The sequence below is a fragment of the Tympanuchus pallidicinctus genome, unplaced genomic scaffold, assembly GCF_026119805.1.
Source record: "Tympanuchus pallidicinctus isolate F22 unplaced genomic scaffold, pur_lepc_1.0 scaffold11, whole genome shotgun sequence".
NCBI classification, from domain to species: domain Eukaryota; kingdom Metazoa; phylum Chordata; class Aves; order Galliformes; family Phasianidae; genus Tympanuchus; species Tympanuchus pallidicinctus.
The window spans coordinates 5,398,842-5,422,175 of NW_026294627.1; the positions used below are offsets into that span (position 1 = coordinate 5,398,842).

The 23,334-nt window shown below is 44.0% G+C and overlaps 1 protein-coding gene and 1 long non-coding RNA gene across 2 annotated transcripts in view; both read right to left on the reverse strand.

Annotated features, from left to right (window-relative positions):
* The window catches only part of ME3 (malic enzyme 3), a 112,372-nt gene extending 111,744 nt beyond the window's left edge, over window positions 1-628 (reverse strand). Inside the window, exon 1 of the mRNA XM_052669860.1 lies at window positions 330-628. Within this exon, the coding sequence (XP_052525820.1) occupies window positions 330-518 (189 nt within the window). The 5' untranslated portion in view covers window positions 519-628. The remainder of the gene's footprint in view (window positions 1-329) is intronic.
* The window catches only part of LOC128074598 (uncharacterized), a 482,510-nt gene that overhangs the window by 233,592 nt on the left and 225,584 nt on the right, over window positions 1-23,334 (reverse strand). The window lies entirely within an intron of this gene.

The window sequence follows — 23,334 nt, forward strand, 5'->3', positions numbered from 1 at the left end:
CATGGCACGGAGTATCTCAAGTTGGAAAGGACCCACAAACATCACTGAGCCCATCCGATGGCTCCGTGCAGGACCACCCAAAATCCACCCCTACATCTGATAGAGCTATCCAAACCCAATGAGCTCCGGCAGCTCGGGGCCGTGCCCGCTGCCCCGGGCAGGCTGCTCCATGCCCACCTCCCTCTGGAGCAGTCCTTCCCTCACCGCCAGCTGCCCCTCTCCAGACACCCGCCGTTCCCTACCCAAAACCTCACGTCGCAGGGTGACATCGGGGCCGGCACCCCGCCGCCATCACCCCGCGTTACAGGGCGGTGTGAAGCGGCACCTACCTTGTTGAGGTGGGGGTTCCTGGTGATGTCGTAGCCTCGCTTTTTGACGGCCAAGGCCTCGCGGCGGACAGCCGGGCTCCCTCCCGCCGGGCTGCCGCTGCCCCGGGCGGCGCCGAGCAGCAGCAGCCTCCTGCCGGCCCCGGCCGCCCGCAGCAGCCGCCCCGCCGCCCCTCCGCACAGCGGCCCCATGGCTCGGACCTGCGGACGGGGACGCGGCGTCAGCGGGCACGGGGAGCGAGGGCGCGGCCACAGGGCGGGACGCACGCCCGGCCCGGCCCGGCGGCGGTCCCCGATCCCCGCGATGCCCCCGCTGAAGCGAAAGGAAACCCAGGAAGCAGATCCCAGCCCGACCCCGCGGCGGCCGCCCCTCCTCCGTTACCTGTTAAGGGCTCAGCCGCCGGCGGGGGAGGAACGGGGGTGCCCGCCTGGGCCCCGCCTCCACCGGCTGCCTGAGGACGGGAGACGGCCGGCCCCGCAAGTGCACGCGTGGAAAGACATCATCGTCCCGCACGTTCATTTCTCTGGCGTTCTCCCCAGGTGCTGCCCACCACGTACCTGCGAGTGAGGCCTTCGCTGGAGCCGTGAGAGCAGCGTTTTCTGAGGAGTTGACAGGCCTCTCGCCCACACCAAGCTGAAGAACGAAGTTCTCTCTCTTTTCGGATTTGCATATTCTCCATTAGTCTTAATAAAGAGCATCCTAAGAAAAAACCCAGACCCATAATGTGAAGGCCCCACAAACCTCGCTCCCGTTTAGCACCCATCTTATCCCAGGAACTGAGATACCCAAACCTATTTCAGCTCTCAGAAACTCCCGTGTGGGCATTTCTGAAACACCCAGGCATCACTGCGTTGGCATGAAAAACACAGGAAAAAGCAGAAGATAAAAATGGATTTTAGCTAAGCATACAGTTAACTGTGTGAGCTCTTCCAAAAAATGAGTTATTGTATCTTTTAAAATGGTAGTCTTGTAATCACTACTGCTCAATCCCATCTTCGTGTAGATGCTACTCCCATATTGTGGCCCTCTCGGGAATCTCAGGCTGGCTTTAGGTGGAGGACACTTCAAATTCTCTTTCCATTTGTGTTTACAGAATCACAGAACTGTTAATATTGGAAAAGACCACTAAGATCATCTGTTCCAACCATCAACCCATCCCCAGCATGCCTGCTGACCATGTCCCTCAGTGCCACATCTCCATGGTTCTTGAACACCTCCAGATATGATGACTCCACCACCTCCCTGTCCTGTGCCAATGCCTCTCCACTCTTTCTGAGAAGAATCTTTTCCTAATATTTTTCCTAATACACAGACCACATATGTCTGTGGTCTGTGTGCTCATCAGCCCTGCTCCAGAAAGAGCACCAGTGAGTCTGTTTAGCCTGGTTCATTTGCTCTTGCATCGTGAATTGTCAGGAGTCAAACCCACCATGAATGACGGCATTATGACGGCATTATGAAGAGAGCTGGAGGTGATGCGTGGACTTTGTTGCTGCCTCTTTCATTCACCGACTGATACAGAGACGGGATTCCCAAACAAGCTACGGAGAATGGAGAGGGAAAGAGAATTTCAGGGCTGGGCTCTTGTTCTGACACTGCAGCTAGATGGAATAAATAATGTGCGAGGTTTTCAGACCTGCAGTGAACTCTGTTTCCAATCTGTTGGAAACATAGAAAGTTATAAAAGCACCAAATATGATCTTGTGAAAAGAACATTTTGCTTTTACAATTACGTGTTTTTACTGAGGATGATGAGTGTTGTCACAGAACGTTTTCATTTCCACAGGAATAGTCCAATTTTTCAGTCCAATTTTCAAAATAGTCAATTTTGATTAAAAAAAAAAAAAAAGTCAGTTATAAGAAAGTGATTTATTGAAATGAGATTTTTTAAGAATCTTTTATAGTGTGAATTGTGTTTGATTGACTACATGTAATACATTCTTAAAAAAAAAAAAAAAACAACCAAAAAAAACCCCACAACCCAAAGTTTCATCTGAAATGTATTAAAATTTTAGATCGGCCCAAATAGGAATCATTTTTATTGGCTCCTCTGCAGAACAGATTGCTTATATTTATTCATCTGCAGTAAACACTGATGAAATAATACCTCTTGTTTTTGGAAAAGGGCAGGGCATTGCTGATTTCTGCATTTACAAACCATGTAGTGTCCCAGTTCTCTAAACCTTCTGGCAGACACTACTTAATTTTGTATCAGAGGAGGAATAGACAACTAATAGCTATTAAAGTCAAGGTGTGCAAGCACAGCAGTACCCCAGGAAACAGACACCAATAGAGAAAACAAATGTATGGTCCGTGCTTGCTTGATAGAGAGCAGGGAAGCTGTAGGAGGAGAAAACAAAACATGGAAAGGTCTTTCCCACGCCATGGGGTGCTGGGCAGTCTGACAGCTTTGGGCTGATTCAAAATGACTGTGGGAGATCTCATTTCCTGACATTGGACCAGAGTGAGAGAAATTAAGTGGGGCTTCTCATCAGGATGGGCTCCAGTTTTCTGATCACCAGAGGAATTTTATTCTGCTTCTTCACATTCCTTAAGGAATCCCTCTCCATTCTCCGTAGCTTGTTTGGGAATCCTGTCTCTGTATCAGTCGGTGAATGAAAGAGGCAGCAACAAAGTCCACTAATCTAATTCTCAGAATTAGGGAGCTACAGCTTGTTGTATGAGCATGGGCAGAGCACGAACTGCCCGTAAGCTAGCATACAGTGAGCTTAACTGAATGAACTCACTGTGATGGAAAAGGTTGCAGATTTTTACTCAAAATAAGTCAGCTCCTGCCTAATACTGTTCAAAAGCACAACAAAATAAAGGGCCTTCGTGTCTTGCACTGAAGGTTGTTGGACAAAAACTTGCCTGAGTTCACTCTGCCTCTGTCTTGTGGCTCAGCTTCCACTGTATCCTTGGGACAGAGCTGCCACATAAACCTGGGCTTTGTACATCTGTCTTCTGCCCACCAGTGCTGGATTGAGGGTCATGACAAAACCATAAAGCTGTGTGTGAACTGTCAGAAGAGACATTTTCTTGGTCCTGAATTGATAGAATTATTATCTTGACTTGAAGAGTGCCTGAAGACATGTCAGGGCCTTACACAGTACTCTCTCAGTACAGTTTATGTGCAAGAGGGACAAATGTAGGCAGGGAAATGGAGACGTCCCTTGCTCTGGGCTACACAGCAGGTCAGATGGCAAAGATGGGCATTCCCATACTCACAGCTCTCTAGCAGAAAGCACGAGATGGGGAGGGAAGCAGGGCTGTGTCGTGGTGTCTCGTTTCTAAATGGACTACAGAAATAGCTGCCAATAGGGTCACCCACTGCTGGCCACGGAGGAGATAGGACAGGGGTTTTAGAAAAGGTATTTTTAGCAAGCTCACAGCATTTTGTATGTTTATAGCCATGTAGACATACGTGCCATAGGAAATAAAAACATACACATATATAGACTTTTGTCTCTTGCTACTGTATGGACCCTCTCACTTATTTCTTTCATTTTACATTTTTAGCTTATACACCTCAAGCAACAGGCATATATTGCTTCTTTACAAAAGTAAAAATAAGCCTTTTTCTGCAGCCACTGTCTCCCCACTGCCATGCAGACACTTGCCAAGAAACTGCTCATTTTTACTTCGTTTTGGTTGACAACAGCCTTCAAACTGCTTCAAACTGCTTTTTTATCTCAGTGAGGAACGCTCGCATACACTGTGTTTCCAAAATTTACCTGGCACGGATAAACAAAGCTTGAATGTGATTGAGATGCTTTATTTCCACAGATACGCAGTGCTCACAGATGCACATGAATGCACTTTGTATAACATGCAGCCTCTCATGAATGCAAATTTGATTGAAGCGAGGGTTAAAATCCTGATTAAGAAACTAGAAAAAAAAAAGTTACAGAAAAGCTCTAAAAGCAATGAAACACACACGTATTCAGCATTAAACTGGTAGGATTTTATTTAAGCCATTTTTCAGCAGCAGGAAGGAAACAATGGTCTGTGGAATGGGATTCTATATACACTGAGGGACTTGCTTTTTGCTATAGAATGCAATTGAATTTTCAAAGCATGTTATAAGTGCTAATTTATTCCCCCAGTAATTTAAGAAATTTCTTTGTTCTGCAGCCTTGCATTGAGCAGTTTGATCAACAAGAATGCCAATGAAATAAACTTCCTAACAGATGAATCTCTGCCATATAGAGAGGGACCGTATAGCATCCATTCTTCTACAGCATTATCTTGCCTCTCAGGAAATGAATTGAGCTGCAGCTATAAACTTACATTGTAGTGTTTTCCAAACCACATGCCTTGACAATTCTTGGCATTGTGCAGCTGGTTTGTTCCATTTTGCAGAGACTGTATGCTAGCTATTCATGCAGACTTTTCATTTAAATTCACTGTGACACAGGAAGCCTTCCCACAATAGGGGCTGTGAATTTGATCAAGACCTTTCTCGACTGCAAACAGTGGCAAGAAAAACTAAATAGTAGAAGATTCTGGAACCCAGTGGACAACAGATAGCTTTGGTGAGCTCCTCATATATAAGGCAACAACATCTTCATCTGCTCTAGTATTCTTGTTCACATTGCTGAATAAAACATACATAAAGACGCACATATATAGAGAGTATCTGCAGTGTAATGCTTAGTATAGTAATGCTTATGGATTCTAGATAAACATTTATTCAAGGCAGAAGTACTGGGCTTGCTCAGCTTGGAGAAGGCTCATTGCAGCCTTCCTGTACTTCAAGGAATTATAAGCAGGAGGGGGATGACTTTTTTACACGTCTGATAGTGAAAAGACAAGGGGGAATGGCTTTTAACTAAAAGAAGGGAGATTTAGATGTTAGGAAGAAATTCTTTACTTGTTGGTGGGGCCCTGGCACAACTGCCCAGCAAAGCGGTAGGTGCCCCATCCCTGGAGGTGCTCAGCTCCAGGTTTGAAGGGCCCTGGGCAGCCTGAGCTGTGGGGGGCAACTGGCCCATGGCAAGGGGTAGAACTGGGTGAGCTTTAAGGTTCCTTTCAACCCAATAAATTCTATGATTCTAGGACGTTATGGTTTCAATGTATGTGGTGTGCACAGGGAGGCAAACTGGGTCAGTGGGATTTGAAGGCTCTACGAGGATCATAGAATGATAGAATCATAGGATGGTTGGGGTTGGAAGGGACCTTTAAGATCCACCCCAGGAAATCTGGGGCAGAGACACCTCCCTCTAGACCAGGTTGTCTCACAGCCCCATCCAGCCTGGCCTTGAATGCTTTCAGGCAGGGGCATCATGCCAACCTTTCCCAGCTACAAGAAATTGTATACCTGATCATCAGTCTACAAGGATTCACATGTCATCTCCAGATGCAGCAGCCACAGAATCCTTCTGTTCAGCTCTAACAAATACAGGACATCAGGTGACTGACCAATAGCCACAGATGATCCCAGTTCCTGTATGGTTTTAAAAATCTTCATTTAAAAATCTTCCTGTCCCATGAGGTAAATTTCAAAACCTTTTTCTGGAATACTAACGTGCTCTTGTGCTACGTCCATATTGTCTGATGGACATTCCAGATGAAGGGACGTGCACAGGCTTCACAGGCTTCTTGTTCATGGTCACATACCCAGACAGTGATGGAGCTGAGAACTAGATCCATATGTCCTGGCTGTCAGTCCCTTGCTCACTTGGTCATCTATCACTGACTTTCTTTGTCACAGTTTATTTCCCTGGCTTCTGCTCTCATGATGTTATTCTTCAGTAGTGAGGGATTTATCTGTCATCAAGACAAAACCCATCTGCATCGTGCATGGAAAGCCTTAATCAGAGCTTCGGACGTCTTTCCAGTCTTTGATTGGTTGTAAATGATAATGATGATGATTTACACTTACACCTCTTAAAATGAAAAATGAACATGAAGATAAAGACACTTCAGTCAGTAAATTCTCCTGTCTTGTTTAACATAAATGTTGGTGGGTTTTTTCTTCTGTTTTCTTACCATCTCACTACTAATGGCCTGAGCATGGCATTAACCCTGTAATGCATGAGCGTGACCCTCAGTATCTAAATACCTGAAGAGAAATGGAAGTACAGAAAGGAAAACACATCATTTGACATCTTGATTTCTAAAATCGACCAAATCAATTTATAGTGAAACATATGCTTATAACTTGGATTTATTTTAAAACTGATTTGTTTGTAAGTGTAGGTTTTGATCTTCCTCTTCTAGAAGGCATTGCAGGTTTTACAATTAGCTTCAATAGGACCAGAATACTGCTGTGATGCAGCTATACATTTTAGTCATTTTTGATGCAAAAATAGTTCTCAATGCAGTGCAAGAGTACATTTTTTACATTTAGCATAGTGAAAGTAGGTGGATAATCTTTTTCCTTGGAAGTCAGATTGCCGTTTGAAGAAGCACGATTGACCTTGCATCTAGTAATGTGTCACAAGCCTGTCCTGATCCCTTATTTATGCTGGAAAACTCCGTGCCGTTGAAAGATTCCATTAGCAATATGGATTAATAAAAATGGTGCTGAGTGGGACTTTGCAACCCACAAAATGATGAAATATCCTGATAATGCTTTGTGATATTAAAGAAGTCAAGAATGCGATCAAAGACACAGACCATGAACAAAAGCCATTACACAGGTTACTGAGGGGTAAAATGATTGTGCCAGCTGATCCATCCATGCACATCCCAAATCACTGCTGCTATGAGGGCAGTTTGAGGCAGCTTAATTACAAATGAAAATACGCTGCAGCAATCTGAGTTACCTTGAGGTGAGCAGACAGTTGGGTTAACCCACTTCACTCTTGCATCTGTCATGGCAATGGGAACATGTACAGCTGATGTGCAACAAACATCACAATTTATGGTAACCAGAGTTTTAATGGTCCTTTCCAGCTCTGAGCCAGTAAAATGCTTATGGTTATAACAGTGTTTGAAGAAGAGTTTGGCCAAAGGAGGGTTTGGTAATGATTTGCTGCCACAAAAGTAGGAGTTTGTGTTCCTGAGCACTCTTTGATTGTACAAGAGTGCAGTTAATACTTTATCAGTGGAATCATTTTAAGTCATGTTCTGACATTGCTGCATCTTCTATGGCAACATGAGTCTATATCATGAAGGGATAAAGCAGGGTGAAAAGCTTTTAATGAAGGATAATCATTTATACTTCATATTCATTGCCTTCCTTGAGAAAGTGGTTTTTAAGGTTTCACTTAGACGTGTGAAAAGGCGACTTTAGAAAATTACTATTTCTGAATACTACAAAATCAGAAAAAAAACACCAAATTGCACAGAGGATATATGTTCCCCCTGCTCTCTGTGACCAGCAGTTGTCATCCCTTCCATTCCTAGAAGGCAAGCTTTATGAATGCCAAGTGGAGCATTTTCCATGTGCTATATTTATGTATGACTCTGACCCCACCCCAATCCCAAAGATTACCTTCCTAACAGCCAAGCCTCTATCACGAACTGCAGTAGGAGGGATCATAGAATCGTGGAATCATAGATTGGCTTGGGCTGAAGGATCCTTAAAGACCATCTAGTTCCAACTCCTCTGCCATGGGCAGGGTTGCCACCTGCCAGATCAGGCTGCCCAAGGCCTCATCCAACCTAGCATGGAAAAATTCACCTCTTTGAGAATTTTCAGGCTCTCAGATTAACTGGTGTCTGTATGCAATGATGCTCTCTCAGGAATTCCCTTTAATTCAGCTGTCCACAGTATAATTACATCAGCTGTGTGATTAGCAATCACCAGCTATGATGGAAAATGGCAGGCACCACCTCCTCATAAAATCACCTGAATCAGCAAGCATGCCATTTTTAAACACTTTGGCAAGGGGTAAATAACTGCAGCCAATTTCTGTCAGAAAATCACAGCTCACAGAGGGCTGCAGACTCCTCCCGAACTCTCATGCACCCAGTTCTGTGTTGCAGACCTTATTGACAAGAGTCAGGGCTGATAAAGAAAGCAAACAAATGGAAAGTGAGAAATGGCAGGAAGGGTTGGCAGCAGGGCAGGGCCTGCTGTATCACTGGGGCTGGCTGCTGGCCTGCAGTAAAACTACGTGCAACCTCAGTCAGCATCAAGGCTTTGTGTCCTGTGCAGAGACGAAAGAAAAAAAGGTCAGATTTCTTACGCTGTGGACCATAACAGCACACTCTTTAGGTAAGTACGGCAGAAAATGTTGTTGGTTTTCTCAATAAACAACCATTTTGGGCAATACTTTTTCATTAACACCCTTTAGTGGCATTGCAAAAGTCTGCAAAGCTTCTATCTATTCTTCAAGTCAGTTCTATAACCTCCATGGTAATCTTGCAAAAAACTTCTGGGTCTGATGTTAGGACACTTTCAGTCTCTTATATTATTAAAATAAAAGAGGACAACCATTTCTGAAGTCAGCAGGCCTATAATTTTGGCTGATACGAATCTTCTCGCACCAGTATTCCTCTTATTTACACAAGCAGAGGTTCTCTTTAACAGACTTGTATCACTGACTTGATTACTTTATCCCAACATAAAGCGTTTTTCCTGAGTGTTTGTACTGAGAAATTTATACTTACTACAGAGACAAGGAAATCCAAAGATTAACACGTTAAAAAAGCACTTAATAGGAGAGTAGGAAATCTTCAGTGGATAAAAGCCAACTAATCTAGGTAGTCTGCTGACATCTCTCAGATGCACTGGAAGAGGCTGGGGATAACAGGGCAACATGCAGTCTGCATACATGACCCAGCCATAGGACTGGAGTGAAGGAATGTTAATCAATGTGATCATTTATTAATCAGAACTGCTGCCTATCATTAAAAAGTCAGGGCCAGACAAGTTTCAGCTGAAGCTGGGCTTTGCCCTGAGGCTGCTGGGGACTGGGTGTGTGTTCTCTTCTGCTGACTCTGCTCTGGGAAATGAATTTTTGGCAGAGGGGATGGACAGCTGGCTCTGGTAACATCTGAACTTCTGCAGCACATGTTGTCAGAGCTTGTGTCAGATCACAGAAAGGGTGTTTTTTTTTGTTTTTTGTTTTTTTTTTTAAAATAAAATAGCAAGAGAAAACAGCAGTCATAACACTGTACCAAACAGAGAGGAGGGCTTTTTTTTTGGCAAAGAGAAATCCTGAAGGTTGCAGTGGGGATTTCTGACATTGCAAAGGGGCTGTATAAATGAGAAGGCAAAAGCAGAACAGCCATCACTTGCAGCTGTAACATGCAGTGGCTGCCAGCACATCAGCACAGGCCAGAGGAGCCATGCAGAATCTTGGAGGCTTCCAGTGGTATTCTCAATCCAGTTAGAATGCTGCATGGGAAAATTGATGCTTTGTCAATTGCCATTTACTGTTTGGGAAAAGCATTTGTAAATTATTGTAAATGGTTCATTGTGCAAAATGGCTGATTGATATCAATGATGAACCTTCAAAGATGAACTAATTTGAGTAACTTACAGAATAGGAGCGAAGGATACTGCAAAGCGAAGGCTCATCCCTAGGGAGCTCATACTACCACCATTAACATCTATTGGCACATGGAATGCTGATGAATATATTCATTTTCCAGGCCTGAGCAAGACAATTTATCACAGCACAGTGAAATCTGCAAGCGGCAAAGACTGAAGGGAGTGCTTCTTCAACAAGGAGACACTCCCTTAGAATCTTAAGAACTCCATGGCCAAAGCTGATAGCAAAATACATGCATCAAGGATCACTGCGGTCAGTAGTATAGGGAATAGCTGGAAAAATAGGGAGAGGCACAACTTGGGCAGTTGGACTAGATGATCTTGGACACCTTTTCCAACCTTGGTGATTCTATAATTCTACAGACGTATCAGCTCTAAAATCTGAACGTCTGCTGAGGCCAAAACATTTTCATGGGAAAAATCATAGAATCACAAAGGTTGGAAAAGAGCACTGCGATCACCATCCATCAGTCCATCCCTGTCATGCCCTCTGACCACACCCCCCAGTGCCACATCTCCATGGTTCTTGAGCATTTCCAAAGATGGTTACTCCATCACTCCCTGGGCAGTCTGTGCCAATGCATCACCACTCTTTCTGGGAAGAAATTGTTCCCATTATACAACCTGAAGCCATGCATCAAGAAGCAGTGTGTGGGTGGTGTGTCTATTCATATTATGCAGCATTGGATATGGCACTGAAACTGAGCTGTGAAGGCAAACGCATCTGACAGACACGCTCCTCTTCTTTGGCAACTGATCTGCAGTGTCTATAAGGGCTCAGTACGCACCCAAGTATTATGGGAACAAATTTGGAACAAACAAGAGGAAGTGATGCCAGCTATCCCAAGACCAACTGTCACCTGTTCAAGTGTCCATTTGCTGATGCAGCGTAATAAAATTTTGCGTGGCAGAAGAAAATGAATGAATGACCTTTCCCAAAACTTGTGGTAAGTCTGGTGTGAGTGCGTTTCTCATTCTAGTTCTAAAATTGAGGTATGGAGAAACTTGGTTACCTCTTGTGGAAGCTGTCTGCCTCCTTTAATGCAGATCTAGATGCATCCAGTGCAGATTTAGATCCTTCCATGCAGCCAGAAAAGGGTCTCAGCCAACAGCCAATTCCCTTGGTGCTGTATCTCAAGCAGGGAAATCTTTGTAGCAGAAGAGTTAAATCAGGTAAAGGGTGAGGTGTACACTAGAAGGAGGGTGGAAAGGATGACGACACACATAAGCGGAGTGCCTTTGGAGAACTGAATGTGCCATCACCTCTGCCATGACTGCCTGCATACCAGCAGCTGTCACTGGAGCACAGAGTAACACAGCCAGCTGCAGGGACGCTGCCTCCCTGACCCACTCAGACTCCCTGAAGCCTGCCTGCCCAGTGACACAAGCTCAGCTGCATTTTGGAGTTGCTGTGAGTCACCCAGCGGCAGCTTCTGACTCACTGCTGAGCAATAGCTGAGGAATTAGGAGCTCTGGGGCTCGTGTGTCCATGGTCGCAGTGTTAGACACAGCTGGTTTTCCTGGGAACCCTCCGAGTCATCCCTCTTTTTCGGTGTCTTTATTTATGAATGTATGGATTTATGTTTATTTATTTTCCATCAGGGTTCACGGACAGGGTGTTCCTGCTTTCCGAGTTATTTTGTTACCCTTGGGTGAAGAAGTGGACAAACACTGCAAGAAAATGGATTTTATTCATTGTGGGAAAATGAGTGTGTATACAGGGGAAAAAAATGTGTTCCACATTCTCTCCACATGATGAATTTCAGATTCATGTGGAGATAAACCAAAAATACCCATGAAAGGGCATGGGTTTTTTGCATTTCATTTCCACGGGAGATTCCCAGAGTTGTTTGTTTGAAATAAACAGCATAAAAGGAGACCCTCTGCCCACTCTCTGATGGGAAGTAAATAACGGCTGGATCAGCATTTCTTAATTCTTAATTCCACTCTTAATTCTGCTTTTCATATGGTTTGTTTTAAAAATTTGCTCCAGACATGAACCTAACATGTAATAATACTTTGCATTCAGGGAAGCCTTTCATCTGAGCAGTTCCAAGTGCCTTGAAAGTATTAGTCAATTAGGATTTCCCAGCATCATGAGAGATGCAAGCATTCTTTCAAAGAGAAACTGAGTCATTCATAGTCACATTCCATGGTGACATTTTGCCCAGCAATATGACAAATCTCTGTTCATTACTTTTGCTAATCATTTGAATCCATCACTGTTTCCACGCTCCATTTAAGGATGCTTTCTTATTTTTCATACTGTAAGCAAATATGAAAAAATTATGTAGCTAAAAGTCTATGTAGATAGATACAGCTTAATTATATAGTAGTAATTAATAATAAAAAGGACCCTGTGGTCTGTAGAATCATCCCAAACAATTGTAACAGATCTCATTAGTGAAACAGTGGGAGTCACCTGCTGTGATTTGCAGCAGGCTTATGGGTGTTGAACATCAAATATTAACAGCACACTACAGCTGCACTGCAGCAGAATTTAAAGCAAATCATGCAGATAGAAATTTACAGAACTGTCCTTATCCCTGGCAGAACTGGCCATCCATCTTTTGACTATTGAGAGTCTGGATGGGGCTCAGTCTGTGTAAGTTAGGCAACTAACTTTAATTTCCAAAAGCTCATGTAACTCTCATTGTGGGCTGGGGTTCCTGTGGAGTCAATGGGGAGAGAGCTAGGGGATGGTGAATGCCTCCAGTGGAAAAAGTTCACAACACAATATGACTGAACTCCAGAGAAAGACTTACCTTTTTGGGACAAAGAAATGAGGGTAAAAAGTCTCAGTGTTTTTTCTTCTTGTTCATTCTACTCCTGATCGAGTACAGCAGTTGTTGAAATGCTTTGGCTGGGGCAGGGAAGATTACCCAACCCAACCCAGAGGCCTGGGTTGAAAAGGACCTCAAAGATCATCTAGTTTTAACTCCCCTGCCACAGGCAGGGTCACCAGCCACCAGACCAGGCTGCCCAGAGCCACATCCAGCCTGGCCTTGAATGCCTCCAGGCATGGGGCATCCACAGCCTCCTTGGGCAGCCTGTTACAGTGCATCACCACTCTCTGGGTGAAAACCTTCCTCCTAATATCTAACCTAAACCTCTCCTGTCTCATTTTAAAACCATTCCCCCTTGTTTTATCACTATCCACCCTTGTAAAGAGTTGTACCCCCTCCTGTTTATACGCTCTCTTGTGATGACACAACTGTGTGCAAAAAGTATTGGCATTTCATCCAATTCCAATCCAATTAATTTGAACTTCTTATTGCATACTGTTGAAATGCCCCAAATCACTGTAATGTCAAAGTTTGCATACAAGTCAGATCCCTGGCCTTTATCAAGACAACAAGCATTTCAACTTAAACTGTGGAGAGACATGAGGAAAGAATATCCTCAATTGCTAACAAGCTCAGAACAAACAAAGTGTTGGAAATATTGCAGAGCCATGTGCTACTGTAGTGGCTTGTATGGGGAGTGACAGCCCAACTATACAGTACACTGATCCCCAAAGCAGCTGCCAAAAAGAAAAACCAAACCCACAATGAGATGATAAATACATATTGCAATTGGTCCTTTTTCATAGTTTCTGGAATTTATAAGTGAACAATCTGAGGCATGTGAAACGATCCAGTTTGTGTTATTGGTGTGTTCCTCCCAGGGAGCTGCTTGTAAGGCAGTTTTTAACTTGAATTAAGGTTGGATATTAGGAAACATTTATTCTCAGAAGAGTGGTGAGGCATTGGCACAGGCTGCCCAGGGAGGTGGTGGAGTCACTGTCGCTGGAGGTGTTCAAGAGCTGTGGAAATGTGGCTCTGAGGTTAGTGGATGTGGTGGGGATGGGTTCACAGTTAGACTAGATGATCTTAGTGGTCTTTTCTAGCTTAATGATAAGGAAATTCTTGTTGCAGTCCAGTTTTTCTGTAGGAGATCTCCTCCATAACTGAACAGTGACTTTGTTAGCGACTGTGCCAAAACAGAGGAGTTTCCCCTGCCCAGCCTACTACACTAATGTTCAGATTTTTTATAGGCTCTTGTGTGTCTGGATTCATCCAGAGCCAGTGCTGGTGGCATAAACATCCTTGTGATGGAGGGTATGGGGCATTCCCCAGTGCAATCAAGGGCAGTACGTTCAGCTCCTGTTGCTAAATAGCGCTCCCTTTAATCTCCAGAGGTGGATGACGTTCAGCATTTTACAATGTGGCAAATGCATCTGGCAATGCTCAGATACGGGTTATGAGAAAGGAACGTATTCAAACATATAAAGCTGCTCTGAGCAAGGTCAGAACAATTCACAATACGTACTTTGGCTCAGCCTGCAGATCTGCGAAATCTGTCTGCAGAAAATTGCGAGCACAACTAATAAAAAATTTAATGAGCCTTGACCAGCAAGAATAGTTTATTACGATTTGTTTTAGTAGTCCTTTCACTGCTCTTCCCTCATGCCAATAAATATCTGCCATTGCCTGCACACAAATATCTTTATGATGGAGGTGAATCATGCGGTGGAACAGGCACTTCGTGGGAAGTGCCTGTTTGTGTAGACACTGTGGGCAGATTTGGCAATACCCAGAGCTGTTGCCTTGATGTCATTTGTGTAAAAAGCTAATTTCAAAGCACAACCTGATTTATAATGGCCTATTCCTTTTTAAGGCCAGTGCCAAAAGATTAGTTGCCTTTGATTTGTTTTGCCTATTAACAAAGTTAATTTGTTTGTCTGCTAAAAGTCTCAGTCAAACACTTGAGACTTATGTAATCACAGAATTATGGAATGGTTTGGGTTGGGTCATCGAGCTCCAACCCCCTGCCATGGGCTGGTTGCCCCCCACCAGCTCAGGCTGCCCAGGGCCCATCCAACCTGGCCTTGAGCACCTCCAGGGATGGAGCACCCACAGCTTCACTGGGCTGTGCCAGTGCTGAGGAACACAATAACAGGATACAGTCTCATCAGCACTTGCTAATGGTGAACACCAACACTCCAGCTCTCCCATGACAGCGCATGCTTTGTCTTCAGGTGCTGGGGAAGGAGGCCACTGCAGTCACCACATGTTTCCACAGAGGACAAGCAGGCAATGTGGTGGTTCCCATGGCAGATACTCTGTGAACCTGATCCCAACCAGTCCCCATCAGCTTCGTTTATGGTCTGAAGCCCCAGGAATGCACAACAGCATCATAGGATTACAAGGACCCTTTAGAATGGGATGGAGAATGCTTTCAACATGCACAAACCTTTGGATGTTGACTGTGGGGTGGGAACAACAGCCATGCTGGTGGGTGGGCTTTCAGAAGAGCTTTGAAGGAAGAAGAGGGAAGATTCTTGGAGTGTAGCAAGCCTGAAGGGTCACTATGTGTGATTTTTCTTCTCTGAATAACAAAGTTGTGACCACAGTATCTGCCCAGCCGGAGTCTCTGGGATACTGGATGGAGATTATGAATGACTGCAAACAGCTGTAATACTGCTTTTAAATCCCCATTAATAATTCCTGTAGCAATACCACTGTCTTCCCTGCTTCCTTTAGCAGGAAACTTTAGTTCCACCGTCTGAATGCCAAAGACAATGTTTTTTGTTATTATCATACATCAATAACTTGTTTGGAAATCCATTTCTCAGATTGCCCTGTGTGATGCGACACCTACTGAATCAACCTGCAAAGGAGAAGAGCTACCACAAAGCATTAAACAAATCACTCCACCTATAGGAAACAACTTGTAGTGCATAAGCATCTTGGGCAGATCCCATCTGCTTGCCAGTGTTGGACATGGTGGGGCACTGTGGTTGGGTGACAGTGCTGGATCCCCAGCAGGATGTCCCCAAGGCCACAGTTGACTTTAGCAAGTCTTCCACAGCTGGAGATGAGAAGCAGCCTTTGAAGAGGTGCCAACAGGGAGATTTTTCTTAACCCTAAATCACTAGTAAGTCTGCAGCTCTGTGGGTACTGATCCTATCAGTGCCAGTGCACAGGTGAGATGGTGCTTAGTACACCTAGGAGGTTGTGTGCTGAGAGCCAACAATTCAAAACCCTCATCTGCAAAACAAGGAGGCAGGAACGCACATGAAATAGGTGTTAATCATGTTGTTCTCAATCTGCACATCGCTGACTCATTCCTTCCATTTTAACAGGCTACATCTAGAAAAACAGCACTGGTTGGTGGCTGTGCATTGCCTACATCCTGGCAAGGACACAGCAAGATGGATCACAGCTCTTTTTATAGGTGTAAAAAGCCAACAGTAGAGGCATGGGGTGGGTGTAGGTCACCTGGGCTTTGCATCTGTCAGCTCAGCTTGCTCCTAGAATCACAGTATCAAAGAATCAGAATCATAGAATCATGGAATCATAGAATACCTGTGAGATATTCTATGAAAAAAACAGAGCTATTGCCATCTTGGTGAAAAACCAACAAATTACTTATGCCCACAACACAGTATCTAACTTCAAGAGGTTCCATGGCTGTGTATTTAATTATTTAATGATCCGTTTGTTCAGAAGGAAAAGGAAAAAATGAGTTATGATTTGGTTCCTATGAAGAATGGTGGAGTTGAAGTAAAGGATGGATATATGGATGGACATAAGGATGGATATAAATACATGGATGAGGAGCACATCTTCACTGTGGGACAGATTTCAGCAATGTTTTGGGTGAGCTGGAAGGGATTTTCTTCTCTTGTTAAGTGGACAAAGCCTGAATTCCGCACATCTGTACGTGCCACTGAGCTATTGCTTCACATAATGAAACAGAAAGGAGCACAAACATCTCATACAAATCCATGGGGTTTATGAGCAGTCATAAAGATACAAAATGAACCTCAGAACCTGACCACCCTCAATCCCAGCTCCCCCTGCAATGTGCTGCAGTGCTTCTTTGTACCTGTGGGGAAGACACGGGAGAGCACATAGAAATGCCCAACGTTGTATACATGCATTACTGGAAAACAGAACAGGAGTGAATGAATAGAGCAGGAGTGGATAATACAAATTAAATAACACAAATACAAAATAAAGCAAACAAATCTCATGCAAGAGGGACTGCCAGGCTGGGAAATTGTTACCTAAAGGGACAAGAGGAAACTCCACCTCTTGTCAGAACCTCCACCAGACTGCAGAGGCCACTAACATTTACCCATTGGGATCACTCCCTGCAGATCTGGATCAATTCTACAACTTCTGGTAATTAAAAAGTTACAGAGGTCTTTTATAATACATGCAATTCACATACAAATGCACCAGCTTTCAATTTAGTAAGATAACTTGTCAGAAGCAAACTTCCTCATTTATTTCCTTGAAGACTTGTATAATGCTAGATAAGCAGGATTTAAAAAATGGATCTTTTTTTATCTTACAGAAGAAAAAAACCTTCAGTCTAATAATGATTGTCCCAATTGCTTCCAAACACTGGAACTCAGTGCAAAATATGCCTACAATGAATCATTTGGTATATGATGATACACATTTGTCCAGGCCACCAGCCCCAGCTCTGAGCCTCATGCCCTGACAGTTTGCAGCAATTCTTTTAGGAGAATTTTCTTCTAGGAAAGCTCCTAGGCTTCAGGCTAAAGGAACCTGCAGGTACTGACTGCATTTTAACAGCCAGATTCATGGGTTATGTTAGAAGGAGCACAGTCCATTGCATGGTTTAAACCTGAGATGTGATTTCCAAAAACTGCCCCATGCAGAATCTCTTGGCAGCACCACTGACATTCACTGCTTGTTCTCCTTACCTCTACTTTGCTCCATGCCTTGCTCCTTCCTACTGTTTCCCAGCTCCTGCATGACTGTCTGAGTAAGCCATGGAACAAGCACACGAAGTCTAAGCCCATTTCCTAGAGAAGTAATAGTGACATTTTAAAAATAATTACTGTGTGTTGTCCCTGAGTTTAGGGAAACACTAAAGCTGCAGGATACCCAGTTGCCCAGTACTTAACCTTCTAGTGGTTGAACCAAGCTTCATGTTCACAGCAGCGTCTGCTTTAGTGGGCATGGTTCTGATGGGCTGATGGTTGGAACAGGTGATCTGAGTGGTCTTTTCTAACCCTAATGATTGTGAGATTCTGTTTTCCTAAAGTTTGATCCTTACCTGCTTGAAAGCCAGTTGCTCCCAGTTCTAACTGGGCTGTCAGATGCAATGCTAAATGTGGCAAAAGACAACAGAAGATGAGTGAGTTTTACACACATAAACATCCTGAAAAAATGTGTGGCATATGTAAAGAGTATATCTGGGGCATATCTCTGCTTAAACAGTGATTTTCTGTGCTCTTTATACCGTACCCTGGAATGAACTTTCCCTTAGAGCAAAAGTGTAGAGGTCTGGGTTTGTTTTTTTTTTTACTCATAAGTTGTTTTTTTTTTCCCATACAAACATTTTAATGATTTTAGTCCCATAAGCCCAAGAGCTGCAGATGCATTTTTTACTTGTTTGTCATAAGGATTATCCAATATAAAAAATAACCACGCTTTCAGCCAGAATGAGTTTGCACAATGCTTACTATTAAATTGAAGTCAAAACTCTTTTCATTGTACTGAAATAAGTCTTCATAAAAGTGCCATTTGTGAAGCTCTAAAACCAGCAGTGATAAATTAAGAAATGCTTTAACTGGTGTTTAGGAGGTGAACACTAGTTCCTATCAAAGGCAACAACAATCTCTTCATTGATTTCAGCAGTTCTTAGTTTTTACACTGAGATTCAGCTTTCAGCTTTCTCACCTTTTGACTTTCTGAAGTATCAAATTATTTCCACCCCACCAATATCTCTTTTACCTATCATACATTAACCAAACTACCCTGCAGAGTTAAGTCAAGCGTTTTCACAAAGATGCTCATACACGAATGAAACCAAGCACTGACTTTTCTAGAGGGTCACACAGCACTGCTCACCTGACTGACTTGTTTTTAGATTGACAAGACGTGGATCTACATGTTCAGCTTCATATTCCTTCCCCTGAGAGCATCCAACCACTTTGATAGGGCCTGGATGTGTATACAGCAGAGGAACCCAAAGGGGTTGAATGACTGTATGGAAATACAAGCATGTTCTAAAGACCAAACTGAAAGTGCACTGATTTCAGGAGACAAAATTCACTAATGTTACTAAGAACATGATTTGGATGTTTCTCTTCCAAATACACTTATTTCCATCCTCTTGTAGTTGCAGAGGGATCTGCAGACTGTTCCACTCAGACGTGCCTAACAGAACATCCATCTCTCCTTGTAAGACAGTGTCATCAGTTATCTAATTATTTTTCAGACTTCTTATCTTTCACTTTTTGTTAATGATTTTCCCATAAGCGACACTATTTGTTTCTGGAATTACTTGAGTAATGCCCACTTAATTGTCTTTCATCTGTTTCACCTTGTAATGAACTCAGATAGGAACAGTGATTTACCTAAAAGGAAAAGTTCTTTCAGCCTTCAGTTAAATATTTACTCATGCCTTTTTTGGCTTGCCGTGGTGCCTTATTCCCATGCCCTTTGAGACATCACTATCAATTCCCACTGACTTTATGGACACTTCTCTGCTCATTCGGGGTTACTCAATACCGTTTGGACTCATTTTCTACTACTTGACTGCAGATATTCTTGTATTTATGTTACAAAGGCCAGCAGAGACCTTGTGAAGTACTTCCTCCCTTTCTTCCAAAAGTACATCGACAAGTGGTTATGATTCAGGCATTTCAAAACTGTGTTTAGACTGGACTGTAGGACTGGGACAGGATTAAACTAGAATTCAGGGTCATTAAATTACAGATTGAAGGACCTATGTCACACTTCCCTCATCATATCACACTTACTATCAGTAAAAGAAAGATCAGTGCAGAGGTACCTTGAAACCTCTTGGCTTTCCATAAGATCATAGGGTGTAGGATGTAGAAAGCTTTAGTTGTGCATTACAGTATTTCCTCTTAAGCATTAAGGTTTTTCCTATGGTGTTAGACATCATCTAACATGGCTCCAAAACTTCCACTGGGACTCTAGTATTGATCTTCTGTATCTAAGTAAGGAATCTGGTGCCTGAAGTCTGCTGTGAACCTTGACTTTAATGCCTCCAGTCCAGAAAACCATTTTTTGTACACTCCTAGCCTTTCAGTGTAGCTAAAGAGAGGAGCTTTTCTGAGTTTCCCAAAAAGGATCCTTCCTATCCATTCTGTTTTAGCTGAAGGCTCAAGATCTCTGCAGGAGCTGGAGTTGAGTAAGAGTTGATGGCGTGGTCAGCTTTCTGCCAGAGACTTCACCTCCCTGAATGATTTAGCATTACCAGAATTGCTCATTTGCAGAAGCTAACACCCAAGCTTTCTGAAATGCAGTGTATGTAATTTCTGCTTGTCCATTGCCTATGAATGACATTTATATGGCAAACATACAATAATGAGGCAAAACAGAAATATTACAGGATTGTATCTAAGATGTTTAAGAGTTTTATCCTGTGTATTAACGATGACATCCCTACCAACACAGTACGGCATGTTTTTATTTCAGTATTTCATTTTATAAACCACGGTGCTGCTGTTTTGCCTTTTGGCCTTTGATTATCAATACCCTGACCCTTAGGTACCAACACGAGCAGCCTATACACACAGAGTTCAAGGTTTGGTGGCTTTCAAAATGAAACAAAAGGGGATACAGAGTGCTGGGAAGAAGCAGAGTCCCTAAGTTGATCCTTTCCAGCATACAAATTCTTTATACAAATGGCTCACGGGTGCAAAGAGGTTTCCTTTGCCTCTGAGGAAATAGCTGCACTGTCAATCTGAAGAACTACTAAGGGTGGTGGCTGGTTTAGGCAATCCAAACCTTCCCATAAGATTACTCACATAAGAGTGCCTCAGGTTAGGAGATATCTGTGTTTAGCTTGAGGATAACAACCGATCAGATTCAAGACAAGCTGGCTTGAACAGGCCTTGCACATGCCCGCAGGCATGGAAAGGTATTTGGGAGGGCCAGTGCTAAGTCTTCTATGCGCACGTTTAATCTTTGGTTGCTGATAAAGTTCAGCAAGTGCGAGAAAAACCTCAGGGCACAACCTGTGTTCTGACAGAACACCGACATGTGGAAATGTTCTGCTCTTCCACTAAAGAGGATCGAGGCAGCAACGTCACAGCTGTGCGTACCTTCCTTCAGAAGGCGCCCAGCGCTGCTGTTCACAGGTGGGTTAATGGGTCCAAGGAGCTTGCTATTAAAAAGTCCCACTGGCTACATCTGTCATAGTAACTGCAACAGACCGGTGATTGCTGCCTGGAGAGAAGCCAAAGGCTGTGTTATGACTCATATCCACATGACTAAACGCTTTTCTCCCAAAAAACAGGGCAGCCACACCCAGGCTGCCTATTGGGAATGGCCCCAGGAATGCACGGCTCTGTGCTGGGCTCAGGTGTTGTCTGCTACTTGGTGCTAATTCATGTCAAGAGACCATTAAGCAGTAACAGACGATCACATGCCAGTCCTAGTGCTGGTGTCATAGTGCTGTTTAACTTACTAGTCTAGATATAGCCATTAATATCAGGAGTTTAGCAGGATTCTTGAAAGGGACAGTGTATTTATATAGCTGATAAGAATATCCAGAGGGACAAGGAAAAAATACTTCAAAAGGAAAAAGCAAAGCCAGATTAGTGTTTGTGTTTTGTTTTTGTTTTTGTTTTTGTTTTCATTTGTGGTGGAGGGGAAGAGTAATGATAAAGTACTAAGCTCCTCTGGGAACAGTTTACACAGAAATGCTTCCTAAAGGGTTTCTGGTATCATTCCTGATGTCTGGTGCTGCAGGTTCTTGAGAAGAGGGTGCTGGATTGATGGTCCTTTGCCCACTCTGCCCACCAATCACACTGACACAGAATCACACAGTATGGCCTGGGATGGAAGGGACTCAAGGATCGTGAATCTCCAACCCCCCTGCCACACGCAGGGACACAATCCTCCACATTTAATACTACACCAGGCTGCCCAGGGCCCCATTCATCCTGGCCTTGAACACCTCCAGGGACGGGGCATCCACAACCACTCTGTGCAGCTGTTCCAGCACCTCACCACTCTCCGAGTAAAGAACTTCCTCCTGACATCCAACCTAAATCTTCCCTTCCTCAACACCATTTCCCTTTGTCCTGCTGTTATCAACCCTTTCAAAGAGTTTACTCCCCTGCTGCCTGTAGGCTCCCTTTAGATATTGAAATGCTGCAATGAGGTCACACTTGAGCCTTCTTTTCTTCAGGCTGAACAAGCCCAGCTCCCTCTTTGTAGAGGAGGTGCTCCAGTCCCCTGATCATCTTTGTGGCTCTCCTCTGGACCCTCTCCAACAGCTCTCTGTTTTTCTTGTACTGGGAGCTCCAGATCTGGTTGCAGCACTCCAGATGGGGCCTCACAAGAGCAGAGTAGAGGGGGACAATCACCTCCCTGTCCCTGCTGGTCACCCCTCTTCTGATGGAGCCCAGGATACCATTTTGATTTTCGTATTAAAATTCCAGCAAAAGCCTTAGGGTGCCCTGGGAGTCCACTGCCCCCTTTGATCTGAGCTACTTCAGATCAGTAAAGCTGTGCTTTTTGTATACGCCTTTGGGAAGGGCTGGTGCAGCTGGGACTGAGGGTCCTTTGGGGACACCAGGAGACAGGGAAAACACTGATTCCATTAGTAATGCATTTTTTATTGCCCGGCATTTTTATATTTGTGGGAAGCATACAGCAATGTTGTGTCTGTCATGAATTTTGAACTGACTCATTTAACTGATCTCCCGCTTAAACTTTTTCCTGTGTTTTCTTATTTAAATGCAAATAAACAAAGGCATGATCTCTCATAAGGAGACATACCATGGTGCGCCTCCTGGGGAACTGCTTTTAACTCCAGGATGCAACACATGAGAAAGGGCTGAGGAAGCTGTGTAGACATGGCAGCATGGGCAGACTGAGCCAGCCAAGGCAGTGATCCTTCCTAGGGGACTAGCCATACGATTTCCTTGGCTGGAAATGGCAGCAGGAAGTTTGGAGTAGCCGCCAACAGTATCTCCATCTCCTCTCCTGACGGCAGAGTTTGGGACACAAATGTAGCCATTATATGAAAAAATACAGTGATGCCTAAGTCAAGAGTGAATCTTAGAGAATAATCTGCACAGAAAGATGAGTTCCCATGTGAAGAAGCAGTTTGCTCTGCTGGTGTGACCTCACCTTGAGCACTTAATGCAGTCCTGGGCATCACAACAGAAGGACATAAAGCTGTTAGAAAGCATCCAAAGGAGGGCTGCAAAGACGGGGAAGGGTCTGAAGGCAAGGTGTGTGAAGAGCAGCTGAGGTCCGTGGTATGCTCAGCTCAGAGCAGAGAGGCTGAGGGGAGGCCTGAGGGCAGCTGCAGCTCCTCGCAGGGATCGGAGGGCAGCGCTGAGCCCCAGCTCACAGCGTGGGGCAAACACTACCTCACAGTGTCAGAGTGAAGACACAGATTATGAAATCACAACAGGGCAGCCTGAACCAAAATGACTCGTGAGACACCACTTCTTTTAGATGAGTGTCTCTACCTTTGATGAGCAGTAATTGGTCTGCGGGCATTTTATGTAGATATGTCTATCTACACTGAAGAGCTATTAG